The sequence below is a fragment of the Gopherus flavomarginatus genome, chromosome 3 (genome assembly GCF_025201925.1).
Source record: "Gopherus flavomarginatus isolate rGopFla2 chromosome 3, rGopFla2.mat.asm, whole genome shotgun sequence".
NCBI classification, from domain to species: Eukaryota; Metazoa; Chordata; order Testudines; family Testudinidae; genus Gopherus; species Gopherus flavomarginatus.
The window spans coordinates 260,763,233-260,783,453 of record NC_066619.1 but is presented as its reverse complement, the minus strand read 5'-3'; the positions used below and the strand labels follow the sequence as shown (position 1 = coordinate 260,783,453).

At 42.7% G+C, this 20,221-nt stretch overlaps 1 protein-coding gene across 1 annotated transcript in view; it reads left to right on the top strand.

Moving 5' to 3' along the window:
* C3H4orf50 (chromosome 3 C4orf50 homolog) overlaps nt 1-20,221 on the top strand; it is an 84,966-nt gene that overhangs the window by 9,810 nt on the left and 54,935 nt on the right. The window contains exons 4-7 of the mRNA XM_050945513.1: nt 4,431-4,577; nt 8,569-8,730; nt 12,404-12,460; nt 12,917-13,099. Coding sequence (XP_050801470.1) covers nt 4,431-4,577; nt 8,569-8,730; nt 12,404-12,460; nt 12,917-13,099 — 549 coding nt within the window. The remainder of the gene's footprint in view (nt 1-4,430; nt 4,578-8,568; nt 8,731-12,403; nt 12,461-12,916; nt 13,100-20,221) is intronic.

Sequence of the window (20,221 nt, the reverse complement as noted above, 5' to 3'; positions counted from 1 at the left end):
GCCTCAGCTGCACCTTATCTTTATGGAAGACTGTATACGGGGGTTCTACCACGAGAGCCCGGAGTTCCGACACCCGTCTAGCTGAGGTGATAGCTACTAGAAAGGCAGTCTTCCAAGAGAGATAGAGTAGGGAGCAAGTAGCTAACGGCTCGAAGGGGGGCCCCATGAGCCGAGACAACACCAGGTTAAGATCCCAGGTTGGAGCAGGGAGTCGGACGTTAGGGTACAAACGTTCCAGCCCCTTCAGGAATCTAGTCACCGTCGGGTGAGAAAAAACGGAGCGGCCATCCCCACCCGGGTGAAAGGTGGAGATAGCTGCCAGGTGGACCCGCAAGGACGATATCACCAGGCCCTGTTGTTTGAGGGACCAAATATAGTCTAAAATATTGGCCACCGAAACTTCCATAGGGCGGAGACCTTTCTCCACGCACCAACAGGAGAAACGCTTCCACTTGGCCGAGTATGTCGCTCTAGTGGAAGGCTTCCTGCTGCCCAAGAGTACCTCCCGTACCGGGGTGGAGCAGCGCAGTTCAGAACTGGTCAGCCACGCAGGAACCACGCCGCTAGGTGCAGCGACTGCAGGTCCGGGTGACAGAGAGTCCCGTGTTCCTGGGTGATCAGGTCCGGGTGAAGGGGCAGGGGAACTGGGTCGGCTATGGCCAGGTCCAGCAACATGGGGTACCAATGTTGCCTGGGCCACGCCGGGGCTACCATGATCACGCGAGCCCTGTCCCTGCGCACCTTCAGAAGGACCCTGTGGACCAGCGGGAACGGGGGAAACGCGTAGTACAAGTGGGTCGTCCACGGAATAAGGAAGGCATCCGCTATAGACCCGGGTTCCCTGCCCTGAAAAGAGCAGAACGCCTGGCATTTCCTGTTCCCCCCGGACGCGAAGAGGTCCACACGGGGACAACCCCACCTCTGGAAGATCGAGAGGGCGACGTCCGGGCGAAGGGACCACTCGTGTGAGAGGAAGGATCTGCTCAGGCTGTCCGCCAGCGTGTTCCGTACTCCGGGGAGGAAGGAAGCCGTGAGGTGAATGGAGTGGGCTACACAAAAGTTCCAGAGTTGCATCGCCTCGTGACATAGGGGAGAGGATCTGGTGCCGCCCTGCTTGTTGATATAGTACATGGTCGTCGTGTTGTCGGTAAACACCGCGACACAACGACCCTGAAGCTGGTGACAGAACGTTTGACAAGCAAGGCGGACCGCTCTCAACTCCTGCATGTTGATGTTCAGCTTCACCTCCTGTGGGGACCACAGGCCCTGTGTTCTCAGGGATCCCAGGTGGGCCCCCCAGCCGAGATCTGAGGCATCCGTCGTTAGGGACACCGAGGGCTGGGGTGGGTGGAATGGGAGCCCCGCACACACTACGGACTGGTCTAGCCACCAGCTGAGAGAATCCAACACCCCCTGGGGGATTGTGATCAGCATGTCTAGTGGTTGCCTTGCCGGCCGGTAATGTGCGATGAGCCACAACTGGAGGGGCCTCATGCGGAGCCGAGCGTAACCGGTCACAAATGTGCATGCTGCCATGTGGCCTAACAGGGTTAGACATGTCCGTATTGATGTTAAGGGGGCTGCCCGCAATCGCTGAACGATCGCCGACAACGCCTGGAACCTTGGCAACGGCAGAAGGGCCCTGGCCACGGTGGAGTCCAGGACGGCCCCAACGAACTCCACCCTCTGCGCGGGGAGCAGGGTGGACTTGTCCACGTTGATCATGAGGCCCAAAGTAGCAAACAGGCCGGTGATCCTGCGGACGTGGCTGCAAACCTGTAGCTCCGACGTGCCCCGAATTAACCAATCGTCTAGGTAAGGGAACACGTGGATACGACTGCGCCAAAGATGTGCCACAACGACGGCCATGCATTTTGTGAATACCCTCGGAGCCGTAGAAAGGCCAAATGGGAGGACTGCAAATTGGTAGTGAAGGCGGCCCACCACGAATCGAAGGAAACGTCTGTGGTGTGGCCAAATGGCAATGTGAAAATAAGCGTCCTGCATGTCGAGGGCGGCGTACCAGTCTCCCGGATCCAGGGATGGGATAATGGTCCCCAGGGATACCATGCGGAACTTCAACTTCACTAGGTACTTGTTGAGCTCTCGCAGGTCGAGGATAGGCCTGAGGCCTCCCTTGGCCTTGGGGATCAGAAAGTAGCGGGAATAAAACCCCTTGCCTTTCTCGTTTTCCGGAACCGCCTCTATAGCTCCTTTGTTGAGGAGCGTCTGTACCTCCTGCCGAAGGAATTGCTCGTGAGAGGGGTCCCTGAAGAGGGACGAGGAAGGGGGGCGGGAAGGAGGAAATGATATAAACTGCAGGCGGTATCCCGTCTGCACCGTGCGTAAGACCCAGCGGTCCACTCCAGGGGGCGACCTGCCGGCCCACTGGAGTTGCTAGGGTAAAAAGTTTCCGACGAACGTGCACGCGCGGCGCGCACACCTAACTGGAATGGATGTGAGCAATCACTCGAAGAAGAACCAAGGGGTTGAGCATTGAGCACCCCCCAGCACATTGGAAAGTTGGCACCTGTAGCTCCAGCTCCAGAGTCGGTGCCTGTACAAGGAGGCACTGTCATAAACAGATAGCTAAGGGTTAATGTCTCTTTCACCTGAAGCACCTGACCAGAGGACCAATCAGGAAACCGGATTTTTTCAACTTTGGGTGGAGGGAATTGAGTGTCTTTGTCTTTGTTTTTCTGGCTGCCTGCTTTCTCTAAGCTTTGGAGAAGTAGTTCTACTTTCTAGTCTTCTGTTTCCAAGTGTAAGGACAAAAAGATCAGATAGTAAGTTATATGGTTTCTTTTCTTTGGTATTTGCATGAATATAAGTGCTGGAGTGCTTTGATTTGTATTCTTTTTGAATAAGGCTGTTTATTCAATATTCTTTTAAGCAATTGACCCTGTGTTGTATCATCTTAATACAGAGAGAACATTTGTACTTATTTTTCTTTCTTTTTATATAAAGCTTTCTTTTAAGACCTGTTGGAGTTTTTCTTTACTTCAGGAAAATTGAGTCTGTACTCACCAGGGAATTGGTGGGAGGAAGAAATCAAGGGGAGATCTGTGTGTTGGATTGCTAGCCTGATGTTGCATTCCCTCTGGGGGAATAGGAAAGTACTTTTGTTCCAGGATTGGGAACGGAGAGGGGGAGTCCCTCTGTGTAGTTTCACAGAGCTTGTGTCTGTGTATCTCTCCAGGAGCACCTGGAGGGGGGAAGGGAAAAAAAATTATTTCCCTTGGTTGTGAGACTCAAGGGATTTGGGTCTTGGGGTCCCCAGGGAAGGTTTTTCAGAGGGACCAGAGTGCCCCAAAACACTCTAATTTTTTGGGTGGTGGCAGCAGGTACCAGGTCCAAGCTGGTAACTAAGCTTGGAGGTTTTCATGCTAACCCCCATATTTTGGACGCTAAGGTCCAAATCTGGGACTAAGGTTATTACATGAGTGGCAGCTGGTGGGAGATAGACAGAACCCAGAAGCCAGTAGAAATATTATATTTTTCTTTTCTCTGCTAAGGGCTTTTTAGCAGAGAGAAACAGTTGGTTTTAAAAGGGAACCAGAGAGAATTTTTTTTCTGCTCTCTCTCGCAGTTTGTGGCTTGCATGTTAAGGGTCTTTTGTCATGCAATAGCCCTCCCATTAGGAGGCAAGTACCGGCACTTATATGCATGCAAATAAAGTGGTTTTTCTGGTTTCCCTTCATTAAACATTAGCTAGAGAGAGAAAAGGAAAATTAACTAAAGGCACTGTTGCTAGGCAGACTTCAGGAGGCAACAAAGAACCTGCAGTTCAGAAGATAAACACCGGAGGGCACCCCAACACAAGAAAACAGGAACCATGACTTGGAAAGTTGGCACCTGTAGCTCCAGCTCCAGAGTCGGTGCCTGTACAAGGAGGCACATATTAACTTCTGAAGAGCCACATGTGGCTCTGGAGCCACAGATTGGCCACCCTTGCTTAATAGCATGCCATCCTGCAATTACATTTTCAAAATTACAATTAATGGTGGAATCTATGATAATGCATTGTGGAAATAATGCAAAAACAGACAATTTTTTTTCCTTTGTTTTCCCCATTCCCAGTTTTTTTAATGCAACATTATCTTATTTTTCCTGCTAATAAAATCCAATTTTAGTTTGATTTTCACTTAAGATACTTTGAAATACTGTGTATATCAGTTTTGAGCTTCACTCAGAGTTTTCCAGTGCATGTACTCCAGATGGATAATGTTCTTTAGGATTTATTCCAAGGGCCTGGTTCTGTTTTAGTTGTGAGGCCAGCTTTATGTGGTCTAATTCCATTTAATTCAGTAGAGTTATATCAGTGTAAAGCTGGTGTCCGCGAGATCAGAATCATTGGTTGTAAGTACATACGGGGAAGTGATATTAAGTACTGTCTGTAATTTTATTTTTTCATTCCTTTTCTCTGGTAGGCTCAGAAGTGGTACCGAGAACTTGGCTCTGTAGAAGCAAGATATGAAGAGGTCAGAACTCAGTTGACACAAACACTCTCTGAATTACATCAACTTAAACTGGCAGATGGCGGGGAAAGGCTTAGAAAGCAGTGCTGCCAATTAATGGTATGTATGTAAAAAAATGGAGGAAAAAATATTCCTTGGGAGAAGACGACTTGGATGCGGAAGATGGATTAGTGTTCAGAATAATAGATTTTGAAACAAGCCTGAAACTCCTAGATTTACTGGAAGCAGAGGTTCAAATCCAGGCAGGGATGATTCAACCTTTCCAAAATAGATAAATTGACTATTGAGCCGTTTACTGTGCATATTGTAGATGACAACTTTAAAAGCAAAGTCTTTTTGCTCTGCAGGGACACTAAAGAATTCACATATTTTTTATAATAGGGATCACCCTGCTATCCTTGGCTAAAGTTTCCCCTTTCCTCACCATTATGCATTATGTGATGTACCCTGGTTATTTGCCTGGCTGCTGTCTTCTCACTCCGGAGGGGTATTTGAGTGCTGCTTGTGTTGGCATATTACCTCCATTGTTCGGCCTTATCTTCGAAGGTGCTGAGTACCCACAAATCCCACTGAGATATGGATGCTCTGCATTTCTCAAGATCAGTTCTGTTATTTGGACACATTAGGTGAAATTCTGGCCCCATTGAAGTCAATGGGAGTTTTGCCATGGTGCCAGCTAGGCTTTATGGAATCCTTTACATCTATATATTGAACTTTGGGGTGAATAAATACCAGTTCAGGGGACTTGAGAAACAATCTTAAAAGGAATGATAGGAACAGCTGAACCAAATTCTGCTCTCAGTTCAACCAGCATAAATCCTGAGTAACTCCATTGTCCAGTATCCTTAATTATATAGTTAAAAAAGTAAACAGCAGAAATTATATAATAAAAGTAAATGAAAATTGAAGCAAAATAAATATAAAAACAGATTTATACAGGGACTTGATAAGAGGTTGAGGAACTAAAGTGGAGCTCAGAACATGTGGGTTCTATTTCTTGGCTCTGCCATTGGTTTCCTGTTTACCTTGGGCAAGTCACTTAATTCCTCTGTGCCTCAGTTCCTCAATGGTGAGATGCGGTAGTAATTAGGGGTAGTAATTAGAGCTGATCATGCTTCTACTTTCCTCTATGAGCCAGCTCACTGGCAGGTCTACATCTCCCAGGATACACCACAGTCTCCCCTCTTTGTGTCACGGGACTTGTGGGAGATGTAATCTGGGGAGCCCAGCCCATAGAGGAGAATAGGAACAAAGTAACTGAAATTAATCTCCCATGAGGCATATGGCATATCTGAATCTAAATAATTTGGGTTTTGTCCTTAAACCAAAACCTATTTGGTTTTCAGGGGGTTAGTTTTTTTATGAAAGATCAAAAACTTTGAAGAAAGCAGAGTTGTTTCTTGAAAACTTTCATTTAGTTGAAAATCCAATTTTCCATCAAAAACCAGTTTGGATGGAAAATTTTAAACCAACCCTTCAAGTAATATTTCCATACTTCACAGGATTGTCTTGAAGGTAAGTTAATTGATGGTCATGAGGTGCTCAGACAGCATTGCAACAAGTGCTATGGACAAAATTTTAAATAAACATTTGTATTGAAGAACTCCTTTAAATAAATATCACCATCAAGGCAAATCCCAAAGAGACGTAATCTCCTTGCAGATTGAGTGCTACCTAGATCTATCTCTAGCTAGGTCCTTAAGACAGTCTATCTGGATGTTCAGTCTTTGTCCATCATTGGCAGTATTATCTTGCCACTGACACTTTTGGTGACCATGTGATCGCCAGCCATGTAGCAGCATTCCTTAGTAAACACGCTTTGTAATTTGTTGGTCTTCCTGCCTAATAATATGTTAATGCCTGAGAAGTTGCTGAAACCAAGCCTTAAATATCTTCATTGCTGATCTTGTCCTGCTTTCATACATTTTTTAGTGTTTGCTAATTACTGATGTTCATTTATGCAATAGCTTCCCCTTCCCCTTTCAGAGTCCCTCTCTTTGTCCAACTCAAACAAGTAGTGAGATCAAATTCTGTTCTTGGATGTACACACCCGGCTCCCACTGAGATCAAAGGGGCTACAAACATATATCTGAAGGCAGAGTTTGCCCCCTTATGATGAGTACGTGACACCGCAATTATTTCCATGGCAAGAGTCTGTGATGCCTTAAACACAGGATATTGACTTCACTGTCAGGATTAAACAAAAGGGGAAGCTGAACTGAAAGGGAGAAAAGCTCTTATTATACACAAACTGTCCTAACAATAGCCAAGGCTCTATTGCTGAGATACGGAATGAGTTTATTTTAATAAATGTTCTATGCTCAATTTGCTTCTGTTTGAATTTTCCGTTTTACAAAAAACCTTTTTATAGCCATGAAGCTCTAAATAATAATGGCTTTTTGTGCAATGTGAAGAAAGTGATCTGAATTTTACTTGGTAGAAAGTCATTCTCTTAATGAAAATAAACAAATGTAAGAGTTTTGGCATGGTTACTAACATGACCTGCTTGTCTGGGCATATCTCCCCTCCTGATTGTAACTGGTTGGGCTGAGGATTGCAGCTGTATTTACAGTAAGTTACTACCACAGCTGCCAACTTTCAAGCAGTAAATAAGCACCCTGACTTTCACAATAAGCCAAAAATCAAGCTAATCCCATTTCAAAACAAGGCCAAAACAAACCAATCCCTAAGAACCCCAACACTATGTGACTAGGCCCCCCTGGCCTGCAGTCTGGGACTGTGCTGTGCACCCCTAACACTCTCTCCCCCTCTTGCCCCTGCTTGCTGGAAGCTGATTAAAAAAAAAGAAGCAACAAGCTACAAGTCAAAAACTAGCCAACAAGCAACTCAGAAGCCAATTAAGCCAAAAACAAGCCCAATTTCTGCATTTTTTTTCATGGGTTTGTCATGTCTGGTTGCCACCATAGACAAAAGATTGCACTTCACCCCAGGAAGATAGTAATGTAATCAATTTGTATTAAATCATTATAGCTTAATTTCAGTGCTAAGCTACCCTATCTCACAGCCTTGATCGCAGATGCAGGATGCGATGGTGTTTAGTGGTCTAGATGAGAGAGAGAAGATATCTCAGGCATATAGCTAGGATTGCTTGTCAGCTTGCTCTTAAATGAGCGTTTGTTGCTGACGGAAAGCACTGACTGAAGTTTATCACTTAACTCAGAGTCTGCAAACTTCGTGATATTAACTGGAGTACTGAGTGCAGATGCAAGATTTTCAGCATCACCATGCAGTAGGTTGATATGTGGCACTGAGCTGCCATACAGGAGCTAATCATTTTATAGGAGAGGAAAGCTCAAGGTCCTATAGCACATCAGTGGCAGAGCCCACATAAAACTTCTGACTCCAAATCCTGTGCTCTAACCACTAGACATGCTCCCTTTCCAATCTTGCGACAGTTTTTCAGAACTGCTCGGCAGGCATAATCAGGGCCAGATATTTCAGAAGAGCTTAGCTCTCATTTAGAGAACTAATTATGTGCCCAATATTTTTTTTAAAACTTCAGCATGTTGAGTGGTGTGATATTTTGAAAATCTGGCCATAGGTTTCACAGTGGGAGCTGCTGGACGCTGAGCCCTTTTGAAAATCTGGGGGTTTAAATGGAGATGAGCAGTTATGAAAATCTTACCCCATAACAGGTGATTTCAATGCCTTTTGTTACCCAGGAGGTTAATCAGATGATCATAAATTATCCTTTCTAGCCTTAAAAATCTATGAACAATACTATATTTGCTCTGGAAGTTCTTCTGGTTTCATTTAAACTGTCTGTGCCTCAGTTTTCCCATACGTGAAATAGGTATTTTTATTATAGCCTTCTCACAAGGATGTTGTGAATTCATTGTTCCAAAGGTGTTTCAATGTTGTTGTTTGACAGGCGTTAATATATTTATGATACTTTAATTTTACACCTACACTGGCTTTAAAGGTAAAAAAAATAATTTTGACATATGAGGTGAGTGCACATTTTAATTGACAGATTTTGGGTATTCTTTTAGTATTCTGTACTAAGAATAGTTTTTTGAGTTTATAGATTAAAATATATATGTATATTTGTTTTCTTGAATACATGCAGAAGGAAGCCGAAGAACTGAAAGTGGATAGGCTAGCCGATAAGAGATTAGAACAGCAAGTGCTGACCCTGAAATACCAACTAAGAGACCAGACTGTATTACAAAGTCAGTTTCAAGACTTGCAAAACCAAGTGGAATGCCTTCAGGCTCAGCTGTGTGAAAAGGTATAATAAATCTGGTTGTTACGTGCTTAGCTGAGTGGACTAACATGGGCTTAGCTTGCTGATTCCACTTTATTCTTCTGACATGAAAGGATCAAAATATTCTTCTTTCTAAGGAATGGTTATAAGGGCAATAAAATGGTGTGTGCAGTGCAGCTACATAAAGCTGATCATCTGAAGGGAGAGAAAAGATGGCAGTAAAATGTGTGAGTGGCTGACATGGAAAGATTGATAGTCTTTCCACGGTTAAGGCTGCTGCCAAGCTCCATTATAATTCCTGTAGCCTAACTGCAGGCAAAATGGCATCCAAATTTTTTCTCTGGGGAATCTTGCTCTCCTCTCTCCAATGTCTGGATTTCTAAAATTCCCATCACTGTAGTATATAGATGCTGTACAAGACTACAAAACTTAGCAAAGTCTATCAAAGTTGTGCCAAGATCCACCATCATTTCTTTTGTTCAAGGTATTAGGCCTTGTATGCACTTAAAAAGTTTCCCAGCATAACTATGTCAGTTAGGAGAGTGATTATTTTTTATTCAAATATTTATGCTGATAGAAGCCTAGTGTAGTTGAAGTTATACCTGTAGAAGCTACTTTATAATGGTATAGCTTATTTCATTTCACCAAACCAGAATAAACTATGCTGGTATAAGCACATTTATAATTATGCCTACACTAGGGGAGAAGGATTTGCTGCTTTAATTATAACAGCATAGTAAAAGCAGCAACACTTTTAAGCATAGACAGGTCATACTTATTTTTGTGTGTCAACAAATTTTTGCTCAGTGCCACTTATCTGAGAAATTCGTGTGGCAAGTTGATTAGTGTTAACATTTTGCCCTACATGGGGCATGATCAGTGATGTGTTGCCAAAATGTTAACAGCAAATCATGTGGCATTCACTGGGGAAAATCACTTTCCCTCATCTTCCCCCACACACACCCCTCGTGAAAGGGAGGTAGGCTCAGTGTAGAACCACCTAGGAGCTATTCCTCACAGCGGCAGCTGTGGTGAAAAGCTGTAGCCTCTGCTCTCTGCCCTGGTGAGGGAAAGAACATGAAACATAAAATATTGTGTCAAACCCAGTGGATCATACTCTCAAAGCCAATCCAGCTGCAAAAGTTATGGCCCATAACACAGTATAAAAGTTATCTTTTAATTAGGTGTGCTCATTTCTGATGTATATGATTGTAGTGGCACTGCACATAAGAAGATAAGGATGGCCATACTGGGTCAGACCAAAGTTCCATCCATCCCAGTATCCTGTCTACTGACAGTGACCAATGCCAGGCATCCCAGAGGGAGTGAACCTAACAGGTAATGATCAAGTGATCTCTCTCCTGCCATCCTTCTCCACCTCTGACAAACAGAGGCTAGGGACACCATTCCTTACCCATCCTGGCTAATAGTCATCAGGGGCAGCTCCAGGCACCAGCACGCCAAGTGCATGCCTGGGGTGGCAAGCCACGGGGGGGCGCTCTGCTGGTTGCCGCGAGGTGGCAGGCAGGTTGCCTTCGGCGGCTTGCTCGCGGAGGGTCCTCTGGTCCCGCAGCTTCGGCGGACCTCCTGCTGGCATGCCGCCGAATCCGCGGGACCGGGAACCTCCCACAGGCAAGCCACCGAAGGCAGCCTGCCTGCCATGCTTGGGGTGTCAAAATACCTAGGGCTGTCCCTGATAGCCATTAATGGACTTAACCTCCATGAATTTATCTAGTTCTCTTTTTAACCCTGTTATAGTCCTAGCCTTCACAACCTCCTCAGGCAAGGAGTGCCACAGTTCCATATCTCTTCATATCTCATCTTTTGAAGATCTACTATGTTTGATGACTGGAGGTTCAGAGACAAGTTATTAATTATCATAACTTTTAGTTCCTTATCACTAGTATAGTCTGCAGCTACCTCACTGTTAAGTGCCTAGACAAGTTCAGCTTCTGCTGTCCTTCTGCTGAGGGCAGGCAGAGTGCTGCAGACAATATACTTCCTTTTTGGTAACGTGACCATATGTCCCAATTTTTTATAGGGACAGTTCCAATATTTGGGGCTTTGTCTTATGTAGGCGCCTGTTATCCCTCCATGCCCTGTCCTGATTTTTCACACTTTCTGTCTGGTTACCCTACTTCTTGGACAACCCAGCAGTGCACCAAGAAGGTGTGAATTAACAACACAGTGGTCACATTAGAAAGTCTACATCTGCCCCCGGTTACCGTACAGTGCCATCTGAGATGCCACAGTTATTTCCTGTTCATAGGTGCAGGAGAATATGTTCACATCACAGACACAACTGTATGGTAACTCATTGCCTTTTGAATAATATTCACCATATAAAAACTTTAACTAAAAAATATAATAAGCCAAAAGCCAACAGCTTAAATGGAAGGTGGTTTTGTTGTTCACTATTCTGAAAACAGAACTGATGACTGAACAACTAAAGGGAGCCATACTATACTTCTGATGAAGCCTGCGGATATGTCCTTTAGAATGAATCTCCTGATGCTTTGCTAGCGTTTTAGTTGCTTTGTTTGGGTTTTAGTTATGTTAGTTTAATTTATTTTTATTTTACTTTATTTTTAAAAAAAACCTTTTACCCAACCCCCCCCCACACACACGCACATTAAATAACCAATAACCAATATAAGCAAATAAACACAAATGAAGATGGGAAGATGGGAAGGAAATTGTGGCCTACTTATTATCCTTTACTACTTGTCTACATCCCTCTCAGACTCATGCCTGCAGGGGTTATCAGCCTCACCATCAGTGCAACATGTCGAAGTTGAGCAACAGAATACAGGATGAAATAAAGGTCTTTGTACCAAAGTTAATTGCTCCACCTCACCATCTTGGCATTTCACTTCTTGCTTCAACATAAATGAAGTGTGTCCAGTGAAAGGATCTCTCCCTGGCCACCTTCTTTGCTCCTCCAATCATAATAAAATTTAAAAATTTCTTTCTTTTCTGTTACATACTATATTCCTTCCCAAACCCACAAATAATAATGTAAAATGGCATTGTGAGCACTTCCAGCGTGAGCATGTTTGTTCTCATGCAATAATTATTTTATGTGTGCGTGTGCGCACGCAATGTATGTCATAATTGCACTATATAAATGCAAATCACCATTATCAGTCAAATAAAATATATACACATGAACATAAATAAATCCATATTTTATTGTGTAATTCTAAGTTATTAATATGAAGCTGATTTTATATTTTGAAAATGATGGGTGTTTTTGTCCTAGAGATCTGAAAGCAGATTTCCTCTAAGCAATAAATGTTGTTATCCTAGGCTGTAAAGTATGCAGTCTTGAACAAATATCTTTGAAAGTTGTACCTTCACCACCTCAGGTGAGTGCAGAGTATGGGGGTGTTTTCTATGCACACATTTGAAATCTGTCATCAAATGCTCATAGAGAAAATCCCTCCTGAGTTCCAGGATGTTACCACACATTATAGATGAGAAAAGGGGAAACTACTTTCTGGAGAAGCGGGATAGAAGATTCATAGGGTACAGGAGATGCACACATAATGATGGATTCCAGAATAAGGCTTTTAATGTGGTGCTGCTGTGATTAAGTTACCTGAGGTGGCCAGTGATAAAGGAGCTCCTTAAACTACCAAAACATTGTAAAGGGAATCTTGAATAACTGAGTACAAAATGTTTTTCATTCATTTAGACTGAGGAACTTCAGAAAAGAAAGACTGAAACTGACCTGACAGTAGCTCCGCTCAAGGTAATGTATTTTGCTGAAACTGTTGCAGCATCTCTGATCATTTTTATTGATTACAAAGCAAGCTTAATTTGGTTATTCTTAGTAACAGTATATTTAGCCGCACTCTTTCTGTAGTGTGTGGTATGCCTGTTTCCAGGAAGACCCTCCTGAATATTAGCCATTTGACTTTAATTGGACTGCAGGCCCGGGGTTAGGAGGGGAAGCTGGTATCATTGCTACTATTGCTGTTCATCTCGCCACCAGAGGGAACTAGTACACAGAGAACTGAACTATCCGTTACTAGTTATCTGCATGTGTGTGTTGTGGTTGTGATGCTGCACAGATTGATGGCTCAGAAATATAGGAATATGAGCAATGTCTTAAACTCTGATATCAAAATCTACTTAGTTAAATTAGACAAAAAATATAAATACACTGGGGAACTGAAGTCTATTTGTCTATTGTTATGCTACATAGGCTAAGCTGGCTTGCCTTGTCCGGAAATGCCACGAAAGAAACAGCTTGATTACCCAGCTGGTCAGGGAATTTCGCAGGCATGGAATTATGGATTCCATTTTCAATGAAGAGGCAAGGAATTTGGTGAATGACATGGTGCTTGCAGAGTACACTACCACCTTTCCATCTGTATGCAATCGAGAGGTACGTGCATACAAATTCCCAATCATTCCAGTCAATACCTGCACTCTGTATAAAATGTATGTAGCCAGATGGTGAAATGTGTATTCTTAAATGTTACTGACTTTAATTAAACCAATGCTGGGGGGCCCAAAGTATAATTTATCAGAAAATATATGGGGCCAGATTCCTAGTTGTGGTAAATCAGTGGAGCTATGCCAATTTACCCCTGCTGTAGACTGGGCTGTCGTCTCTGGAGGAGGTCACATGGTACATCTGCCAGCCATAAGACTGTGAGGTGAAGACATAATAGACATAATATGCCGAATTCCCTAAAATGTCGTCTTCACCCACCTCCAAATATAGAAATTGAGAGAGGAAGAGATGTCTTTTCTATTTTGTGATAAGAAGTGAGGCATCACTGTAAGCTTGTGATAGGATACACCTAGTGCTAGGCTAGGTGAAGACTACTCCCAAAAAAGTACATAACTGCTGATGTTGAAAACTGTTGTTAATAGAGTGGAGAATTACCCATCCTGTCTCCATTCTTCTCGTCCTCCTTTGCTCTTCTTCCTGGTTTCCCGCGCCCTCCTCAGCCTGAACATAGTATGTGTCCAGTAGCTCCCCTCAACTTATTTATTCCACCAAATCCTTGATGAGGGGCAGTGGGTCTGAGGTAAAATTTGTAGGTTACTCCCTTTACTGAAACAGTGACTGCATGAGTGCTGAAGGTCACGTTTGAAAGTGTGGCTGCCAAGCTGTTTGTTTACATGCTACCACTTCTGCCTTTGACTGCCCTAGTGGAATGAGCACTCTGTGTTCCAGAGCACTGGAGCAGCTGTCCTCAGTTTAATAATAATAATATAATCATGAATAATAAAATCTAGCACTTATATAGTGCTTTTAATCAGTAGATCAAGGGCTTCACAATCTTTAATGGATTCACCCTCCTTCCACACCTCTTGAAATCCTTCCTTTGAAGAGCATGGAACATACGGCTGGGCTGAAGGTAAATTTATTTCACTCTGGTTTATTGTTCTCATTTCTTTTAATGCTCCATTGACCCTAGTGTCCAACCTACCCTTTATTGGGTCTTGGCTGGCGGCCATCCTCAAATCTCCTGTGCTTCTGCCTTGTCAAATATACACATTTTGAGGCTGATTCACGTTTGTGTTCCTCTAGTTTTATGCTGGCTGCAACACAATAGAGAAAGGGATGGAAAAGTAACAGCTCAGCATTCAGTGTTTATTCTACCTCTGCTGTGACAGTGTCACTTCTTAACAAATCCAGCCAGCATTTGCTCAGCCACTGATCCAGGACTGCTGGGGATAGGGAAGAAATCTCCAAATGGAGATACTGTAACTCTGGCTTCACGCCCAGGGGATTGCCCTGGCCAGTAATACACTGACTGCCAAAGAGATTATGCCTTCAAATTCTGTCTGGCAAAGGAGAAGCAGAGAGTGAAGGTGAAGAGAATGATGGAGACAATACTGTGTGAAGCTGGATTTCAGCTACGTTGTAAGCAACTGAAGCACTAACTGCATAACTATCTGGGGAGTGCGTGCAAGTTTCCAAAGAAGCTGTTCCCAAAGAGCTGCACCAAACAAGACATCTTGGAGCTGGCATGCTTGTCGTACAGTGCAATTTTTAATTTGGATTTCAATTTCCTTTATCCTCAGAACTGGGTAATGCAGTTTTATGCAGAATGGTTGTAGCTGTGTTGATCCCAGGATATTAGAGACAAGATGGGTCAGGTCTGACAAAGAGCTCTGTGTGGCTCGAGAGCTTGTTTCCCTCACCAACAGAAGTTGGTCCAATAAAAAGATATTACCTCCCCCACCTTGTCTCTCAAATACTTTTGGTAAGTGCCAGGGTTCATAACATTAGGTAGCCTCATACAGAAGCCTACTGTATGGCTGGAGGAATAAAGACATTTGGGTTAGAGAGTGTTTTGTAAAACTGAGGTGCTAACTCTGTAGATAATATTAATAAAAATTAAAGAAGAAAGATATATTGTGTCTTATTTTTTCTCCAAAGCCTCCCACCATTATACTGAGGTTAGTATTGCAGGACTGGTTCCTAGAAAGTTTATTCATTTTTCACTTATGAACTGCTAGTTTATTTACCAGCAGAAACAGAGATGGTTCAGCATGGATATATGCCAGGTTACTGCAGATATGCCTGTTTGCAACAAAACTTAATTACATTTTTAAAGTATTTATTATTAAATGGCCTTTCTGCTAGGAATGTCCGTTAAGAGATTGACCGAGGAAAGGTTTTTTTCTCAGTACTATACTTCATTAGTTTGGCAGACAAATTGCACCAAGAAACCCAAGAGCAGAAGTGACACACATATGCAATAAGAACTACTTATTTCATGCTTTTAAAGCACTTTCTTAGCTCCTGCTGTGCTCAGACATATATAAACAACATGAAGATGTATGGGGTTTTGGAATGTAATGCCATTCAGGGAAAGGCAACACAATGACTTATGGCAAAGTATGACCGTAAGATTATGTTGGTGTTTCTTTTCTGCATGTTTCAATGTATTTCATATGGCACTGAAGAGGTTTGTTTGTTCTCCTAATCCATTATATTTTATGACCTGCCAGAAATAATACTTGCTTCTGTATATTGTTAAAAGAGTGAGTTAATTGTATGTTAGTTGTACATTGGGGTCTTGATAAGACTCAAAACTGTGTTCAGTTTAACTACTACAATTAGGAAAGTGATTTAAGATTGTTATTTGGTTCCATAATCTTTTGGAGTTTTCACATTCCCTTACTCCCTAAAACCAACCAGGTTTATAGTTCAGGTTGTGTGTGCGTGTGCATACTGTAATTTGTATGCAAAAATTTGAACAGAGTTTTAATTGGTAAACTTTGTTCTTTTAATCTAATGTCACAAAAATCTTATAACTAGAAAGAGATTAACCACTAATTTATATGACAGGTGGAGTGATTACATTCTATCCTAGAAAATATTTGTTCTCAAAGTTAATGTGAGATGGAAGAGTGGTGTTGTACCTGAAGAATTAGTCTGGAATCTGTTCCTGGTTCTACCTTATGCTTTGAGTCTGACTTCGGACAAGTCACTTATTCTCTGTCTGCCTCAGTTCCTCATCTAAAATGGAAGTAACATTTCACTGCTCCCAGTTAGCTGTTGGGGAGACAAATTAATTGATATTTGTGAGGTGATCAGATGTTGCTGTGGATGAGCGCCATGGAAAAGCCAATCAATTATATTACAATTTACAGTGCTGAAAGACATGTTTACCCAGTTATGTGTTCAGACCTGTTCAATAAATATAGGTACCAGCATAAAAATAATGGATTGAGTTTTGCAATTGGCCTCGCTGTCAGCAGGATCAGGCTCAATAAATATATATAACCTGTGATACACTATACTTGTTCATGTAACTTAACAGACAAATAAAAGACAGGATGTCTGCACCAAAGGGCTTCCAGTCTGTAGCAATGGAACTCTGTACAGGTGCAGATGTGCCAATTTAGTAGATTACAAAGCAATATTGGAGCCTAAACTGATTTCTTATTTAACAAATAATGATTGCAGTGACTGAGGAGGCAGAGCATTCATTTATATCCATATGATATATTTTTTGATTTTCATAATCAACTGTTAAATAATGCAGTCCTATAGTAAATTGAATTTATTTTGCATCTTTGACTATTTCACCAACATTTTGTCACTACTATTCTCAGCAAAAACTACTTCTAACATTCCAAAGCTACGACCAGCTTTCAAACTGCCACTAAACAATCAGTCAGAAAGGAATCTAACCCAAACATTTCCATCTTTCCCCAGAAATCATCCCCAACATTTCAAAGGGTGCTACAGAAAACCCCCACATAGACAGAGTTCCCCCTTCTAAGATTCTTGATAGAGTATTAATTTTACTCATTTCTCGACCAGAGATAAATTTAAGGCCTGATATCTTGAAACTCATCAGGCCTCAACACACCTTGTTTATCCTATTGGGGAGCTGGAATTCAAGGTTTTGCAATGATATAAGGGCTGATCCTAAACCCATTGAAGTCTAAGGCCCGCAAAAAATTTGTACCTAGTTTTTGTGGTTCAGGAGATATCAGACTTTAAAATTATAACAGTGTGGTTTATAGAAAAGCTATTTTAGATCCCTTTTTAAGGTGCTAGTTTTGATTCTCCACTTCATTTGAGTTAGTACAGTTTCCAGTGCAGCAAGGGGCTTATGCACATCACTAGGGCTACTCATATGGTTAAAGTTAACCATGTGCTTAAGTGCTTTGCTGAATTGGGGCCCAAGTGGCTGGTGGCCATTGCATTCCATACAGTATGAATTTATTAAGACCACTTGACAAAATATGTTTTATTTGCAATAAAAACCCTCTCAACTAAATTATATTTGAAAAAATTATTAACAATATTAAGGCTATATGATATAAAACGAACAACTTGGAAGATGTGACTTTGAGTTCATAGCGCTGGCTAGATCCTCAACTGGCATAAATCAGCATTCTCCAGTGACTTCAAAGGAGTTATGCTGATTCATACCAGCCAAAGATCTAGCTTGGGTTAAGCACAGGGTGGCAGCCATCACTCTGAATTTTCTAGATTGGTTAGTTTTACAGTCCAACATTATATATTTAAACTGGTTTTCAGTGACACAGCAAATTCAGTTGACTAATGAGGTTGTGTTTTCCTAAGTTAACCTTCAGTATCCTTGTTTAAATACCAGGCTTTCCACTAATGCCAGGATACAAATTGAACTAATAAGCTTAACAGAAGAAACACCTCTGGGATCATGGTCTAAGTCCAATAAGATGGGCAGCTTCAGTTTAAATTGCGCTGGAAGGTTTTTCTCACTTCTAAACAATGCACCACATGCAGTATTGTTTGTTGTTATTAATTTACTTGCTTAGAAGCCACAACTAAACTGTAAGATTAATTTCAGCTCTTGGTCATCCCCAGAATGTATTTCAGTGTGGCCAAAAATAAAGGCCTGTACACCAGACCTTGCATCACTTCTATAAGTTGTGTTAGAGGCGCATATGTTGTTTGGGGCACTTTTAATGTTCACGTGTGTCTAATATAAACAGGAAGAGCTGGGCAGGTGGAGAAATAACTAATTTATTTCTAAACATGGTCTCATTGTGAATTCTTCCAAAAGGCCTAAACGCCTGAAGACCTCCTTATAATAACGGTAATTGTGATGGAGTGGGAATTTTTCATAATATTTTGTATGAATACTGTGTGCGCCTCCCCTATGAGCTGCCTGGTTAACTATGTGAGGGGGAAAGGTTGTTTACTCTCTGTAGAGATTCAGGTGTGATTGATGCCTGCCCATGTGGGGCTTGGGACTGGGTCCATGCCCATGGAGAGCCTGAAAAAGACAATGGCCACTCCAATTGCCAAGATATTTGGTACCTAGCAACTAACGACCATGGATGGCCCACCCTCTGCAGGAAGTCAGCTGCTTGTGACCAGCTGGAGAACAAAGGGCTAAGGAGGCTGGCCAGGTGACCCTGTTTCCCAGGAACAAGAACAAAGGACTAAGACAGGGTCCCTTAGGGTTGTTCAGTGTGGGCTGTTGGAGGGGAGGAGAAGCTTCTGGACTGGGACTACAGAGGGGTGAGAGAGGACTCTTGGCTCAGGACTGACCCAGATGTTCTTTGCTGTCACTTTCTGTTTTCTATGTTAACTAAGGACTTCCTATCCTGGGTTCCAGACATCTAATAAACCCTCCTGCTTTTACAACACTGACTGTGCATCACTCCAGTTAAAGCAAGTTGGGGGTGCATTGCTCCCTTTGGGTGTGTAAGTCTCCCTCAGGTGCCCAACTCAGGGAAGGGCGCTCATGGCGTGAAGCAAGGGTGCTGAAGGCAGACCCAGGAGGCAGTGAAGCCCAGGGGCTTACCCCAGTGAGAGAGTGTGACTATAAGGGGGTTGACGCACTAAATGGGTCCTCCCAAGGACAGTTCCAGAGCAGTTCAAGAGCACTGGGGATCTGTGGATCCATAACAGTAATTAACTAGACAATTGAAAATCATAAATACAAAACATGATGAGGTTTTAAAAAATAAAAAAGTATGTACCCAAGGTTACTTAGCTCTTTGAAGGAGGGCCTGTCTTTTTGTTCTGTGTTTGTACAGAGCCTAGCACAATGGAGTCCTGGTCCATGATTGGGTTACCTCGGCTCTATGGTAATACAAATTAATAATAATTAATAATAACGTGGTCAATTGTTACATCCAATTTGTCTGTCCTTTCTTTGAGTGTTGCTTGTTTAGATTGGAAGATCTTTCTGCCAAACAGGTTTTCTTCCTCCCTGTTTATAACACGCCTTGCACAATAATAAAGATACTTAATAAAGAAGCCCTTCCCAATAAAGACTATGTCAATGTGCCCTGATAATTACGTATCATTCCTTCCTACTCTGTTCTGTTCTGGATTATAACAATGCTGTGAGGGGCACCACCTCTATTGCATATTTTCCAAATTTCCTGAGATATGTATCAAGTTCTGAGGGAGAATTTGGATGACAAGGAGACAATGTGGCCAGAGTTGGAGATAGTAATCTAATCTGGGCTGGATCTCAGTGAAAACCAACCTGAGAGCCTTCAGGGTAAATAGTAATAGTTTAAATGGTAAGAACACCAGCTTCACCTGGCATGAATGGGGGCTGTTTATATCTCACTTGTGCTTCAGATTGCTAACCTGTGAAATGTTTTCATGGCAGTGCAGGGGACTAAGAGAGTTTAACATGGCCTCCATCAGCCCCTGCTACCACCACCACCCCTGCCCCCCGAGCTACGCATGATCTGTCTGGATCTTGTCTTGAGTCCAGGCAGAGAGGGGAGAGTAGAGGCTGCAGGTTCAATACTTCAAGTGGGTAAGGAGTGGGCATAGCCATGACTCCACCTCTCCAACCTCTGTGCTGAACCAGGCAATGAGCCAATACTGCATACTCCCCTCTCTTCTCTCTCCTTCCTACAGACCTGGAGCTCTGGAGGAATTGTGACTGAATCACATTTCCTTTCCAGAGCAGCTCCTGAGACAACGCAGGCCAGAATTTTTCAGCTTTCATGGGACACATTGGTTTTTATACGTTTGCCTAAAGCTTTAAAGAAAGGAAGTACCAGCTATAGA